General features: G+C 40.7%; 1 protein-coding gene across 3 annotated transcripts in view; it reads right to left on the bottom strand.

The window, feature by feature from the left end:
* septin7a (septin 7a) overlaps positions 1-4,886 on the bottom strand; it is a 47,196-nt gene that overhangs the window by 16,395 nt on the left and 25,915 nt on the right. For all 3 annotated transcript variants that reach the window (XM_032511230.1, XM_032511229.1, XM_032511232.1), the window contains exons 5-6: positions 1,538-1,638; positions 903-1,037 (exon numbers count right to left, since the gene is read on the bottom strand). In XM_032511230.1, the coding sequence (XP_032367121.1) occupies positions 903-1,037; positions 1,538-1,638 (236 nt within the window). The remainder of the gene's footprint in view (positions 1-902; positions 1,038-1,537; positions 1,639-4,886) is intronic.

Here is a 4,886-nt window from a genome sequence, read left to right on the forward strand (position 1 = left end):
GTGTGTGTGTGTGTGTGTGTGTGTGTGTTTGTTTGGCAGTGGTCAGAGAAGACACAGATGTGAGGAATGGGGTCTCCAGGTCAGCGAGCTCAGGACAGATAACACCAGTGTTATTCCTGCATGGCGGCCTGGTAGGAGGGGGCAGGCAGAGCCTGGGCCGGGACTACTAACAGTAACTGCTGGCCAGAGAAAGAGGCAGCAGCCGAGCAACACTGGAACACAACAGCTGAAATCTGCAGCTCTGTTACTTATTTCTTCCTACGTGGCCAAGTGAGTAATGAAGTAGTAATTATCATCTTTCTGCGTTATGTTGTTTTTAAACCGTCTGCAAGTTTGGCAATCTCTGTATTGTGTGTACATTTCTTGCAACTATACATCTCTTATGCAGTTGAACTCCGTATTAAAGTCTTGCATTGTGTAATATTGCAAATACATAACATAACTCATCTGTGACTGTGTTTAGGAAGGCGAAATATTGCATTAGCACGTTTTCAAAGGCCACACTGTCATGGGTTATGACAGATATTTAGCTAAGATACTATTACTCACAAGTAAAAAAAGCAATTACAAGAAACTGAACCCCTGACTATAAAACAATGGCTAGAAATTATAGAAGAGATTTACCCTATGGAAATATGACTTACCAGCTAAGAGTGAAAGAAAATGTTTTCATTCATAACTTGAAGAAATGGAATATTGAAAATAGTTTATGACCTAACTGCTGTATCGATTTAAAGAGGCTGGATTTGTGGGGACCTGTAGCCATTAATGTGTGGTATAGTTTTCTTTAGTTTGACTGTTTTCCTTTCTTATTTTAAGTCTATTGATTGGACCAAAACCCCCCAAAAGTATTGGCACAATTCTAGAAATTCCGTGATCAGTAGGATCCCTGTAGAACCTACCCGTGTCCGGACGGAGCGATGAAGTACAGGCAGCACTGCACTCTGCTGTCGGGCATCAGCCGCCTGTTGACCCGGGACTCTGCGTTGAGGTAATCCTCAAACTTACTGTCGATGTAGTCGATGACCGGCTGCCAGCTGGACCACACAGCACGGAGGATGTGAAAAACAAGATTAAGGACTTTCTGACCACCCTGTCCTGTTACTGTGTGATGTCATTTTTAACTGGATTTTTCCTGTTAAATCAATCAATGTCAGGTACAGTGAGTATGTTTACATGCACACTTACATTCCATTACTATTCTGATATTCTATACAGCTACCTCTAAACATTATAAAGACTTGGATAGTCACAGGTTGTGGGATATGCACATCGCTACGGTGACCTTTTCAAGAATGTGATACTGAAAGAGGGACTGCCAGCGGTGAAAAAACAAACAAATTCTGTTTTACACGGCTACATGTAAACAGGAACATTAGTGGAATAATCGCTTTCATCACCCATGTAAACAGTTTAGTCTGATTATTGTCTTTTTTGGAATAAAAATGGATTATTATGTGCATGTAAACATAGTTAATGTTACAATGAGAGTGTTACAGTAACTTAAATTAGCCAATGAGAGAAGGCTGGAGCTCACCAGTTACTGTTATCAACGGCATCCCCGAAGCCGGGGGTGTCGACGATGGTGAGCAGAAGGTGCACTCCTCCTTCCTTGACCAGGACCTTCGACTGCTCCACCTGCAAACACCAAGGACTGTGTAAGTCTGCGCTGACCAGACAGTCAATTACTGTTTAGGATAGAATAGAATAGAAAGCCTTTGTTGTCACTATACACAAGTGCAGTACCTGTGCAACGAGATTTAAGCAAACCCTTTACAGTGTCAACACAAAATACTGTCAATTCCCTTATGCTATTCATGCCTAAAAGTCATTTACTGTAGGTCCATATTTGATTGCTTGGTGGAGGTGCTGTGTGAGCGCAAGAGGCATGGATTTCTGTACAACCATAAATTAAAAACCAAACAAATAAAAAGGTTCACAGGTTGGCAGCCTAAAAACAGCAACATGACGTTTTCATTGTGCCCACTGTACGCAGTGTACTGCAGCCTGCGATACTTTATGCCAAATACTTGTTTATATTTGATTCCTTATTTCCAATCAAACTCCTGTTTTCAGAAAAGTTGATTTCCTACCAGTGAAGAGACACGGCATATCCCATGTATAATCATGTGTTTCATTAATGACCTCCTTAAATAAACTGATTTGAACATATTTTAAAAAGGGAATCAAGACACCAAATTGAAAAGACATGAAATATCAAATATGGTTTCCTCAGCTGGCTACTTCTTTACTCATCCAATGTACTTAAATACACACAAAACAGAGCAGAAGTAAAACAGCTCTGCCAACCCAAGAACTACAGTGAACCTAAACTATTTTCACAACCACTGAGCATAAAGTCTTATGTGTGCTGAATGTTGGGACAGATGGAAGCAGGGAGGAAGACAAGAGTTGCAGTTGAAGACCGGGGTGAACAAAGCTGCCTCTGAACACAGCAGAAAGGCCACAAGGGCTGGGCTTTGAACAGCGTGGGGGTCGACGCACAACTCGTGATCAGCAGATAAACTTTGATTTAAATCAGCCGATCTGAGCAAGTGATGAGAAACACTTGGAACAACCGAGGTCAAGCCAGGTCCACACAGCAGCCAGCAGCCAAACATTGACATTCAAACCCCCCTACAGTGAGAAGGCTTAGGCACAGCACCTAAGCCAAATTAATGTAAAAATCAAATGTGAGCATCAAAACTAACTAAATGACTTGGGATTTAACAACAGTCATTAGAACTGATTCATTTACCAAGTGGGCTTTTTTTAAATAGCCGGTTTTGTCTTTAATTATCAGCTTTTCCAATGTTTAGACACAGATAGTATGGTAATAATAATGGTCCAAAATGATTTGAAAAAAAACAAAAACATTCCCTAAACTCCCCACCAAATATGTGCACCTACATATGTTTTCCCCAAACCTAAGGACAACACTGTGCTCCATGTGTAACCTTTGATACCAGGCCAGCTCTGAACATAAATCTTTCTTGAGGGGTCACTTTGAGACAAATAATGAGTGCCGTGAAGAGTTTGCGCAGCAGAGTTGTAGAACACATAAAGATAGCATTTCCCGAGTGGTTGGCCACATTGGAGTTCAACCTCAGCTTGAATGAGCCGATACCTTACACTTAAGTAGCACCACAGAATGCCCCGGTATGCTTGGTGACTGGGCTACACTCTCACCACATCTCGGTTACACAGCAAAACTCCTCAAACAAGGACAATTGAGTCAAATATGGAGATATAATGTTTCTTAACTGCGACGATGTCATGTAATGCAGCATGAAATGTATATACAATGATAACAGACTTTATATACTGGCCACTGCTAGAATTAATGCCTATGCAGACCTTTATGTTTTATTTTTCACAGAGGACATTCTGAGATGCACAGGACGGCTCGGCTATTTTTATGTGTCTCAGTTAGATCTGCAGAATAAATGGTTTCTTTATCGCCATCGCAATATTAATAGGTGCTATAAACACATTGCAACAGGGCTGTGACATATGGCGAAAGGATCTGTAGAAAACTGCACTTTGAAATGTTACTGTCATTCTTTTTTTAGTGTTGCCTTTTATAGTTGTTTCAATGTTCAATTTGTTAAAAATGATTTTTCATTTGTTTTGTCTCAACATTATGTTGTATTTTAGCAGAACAAAAAGCAGCAGAAAGGCAGAACTGACAGCACATTAATATCTGTTTGGTCATTGCAAGTAATATTGTAATCATCATATTCAACCTTCCCACATATTTTCCTTGTGTCTGGCAGCCCTAGTCTCAATGAGCCATGCCAGTGAGCAGAATGGACAATACCAGCGGCCCTTCAGTGTTTGGTCCAACTGTCATTCACAATCTGTCACAGCTCAAGACTCCCCAGCTAAGCTTTTACTGTAGACAATCACCCCTCACCCCCACCCACCACTATCTATCCCACTCTGACTGTCTATAAACTGAGCTGTGACCAGAGCTGCTACTGGGATCACGCTTCACCCCCACCTTCCATGCAGTTGCTAGTAGCCAAGGAGGACACAGAGGATTAAAAAAACATGGACTCATCAGAAGAGTTAATTATCTTCACTTGAGTTTCTGCATACGAAAGTCGACAAAAGACAATCTTCTGATAGCTCTCAGTTCATGTCCATACTGAGACATCCAGAGAGAGTTGTGTGGAGCTGGTGGTCTTAATTAGATTTGGAGCAACTCATTTGGCGACAGCTTTAATGTAACCGACGTTCATTAATATAAAAAAGTTACATTAAAACATTTTTATAGACCCTATGAATGCCATTCAATCTTAAATACTCAATCAATCACCATTTATTTATATAGCACTTTACAGCACCAACAGGTATCCAAAGTGCTTTACATCAACAAGAATAAAACAAACACAACATTAAAAAAAAAACAGACAAAGCATAGAAGCATAGAAAACAGTAAAACAGATAAAGTTACCTATAGCTCAGAAAAAGAGTTGTTCACCATACTGTGTATTAAAAGCCATTCTAAATAAATAGTTTAAGTTTTGATTAAAATGAACAACATCCGTTATAGTGCGAATGTCTGGGGGGAGCTTGTTCCAGAGTTTTGGGCCAGAACAGCGAAAGCGATGCCCCACTGCTTGTACCTCGACTTGGGACTTCTAAAGTCCGTAGATGGAAGACCGCAACAACGATTTTGCCCACCCAAAGTTAAAGCTCGGACAAATACTTGGGGCAAGGCCATTTAGGGCTTTAAAAACAAACAATGCAATTTTAAAATCAATTCTAAAAACGCACCGGAAGCCAGTGTAGAGTAAAAAGAACGGGAGTGACGTGTGCACTCCAAGAAGTATTTGTCAGAAAGCGAGCAGCGGCATTTTGCACAAGCTGCAGACGTGAGA

This window comes from Etheostoma spectabile, unplaced genomic scaffold (assembly GCF_008692095.1).
Source record: "Etheostoma spectabile isolate EspeVRDwgs_2016 unplaced genomic scaffold, UIUC_Espe_1.0 scaffold340, whole genome shotgun sequence".
NCBI lineage: Eukaryota > Metazoa > Chordata > Actinopteri > Perciformes > Percidae > Etheostoma > Etheostoma spectabile.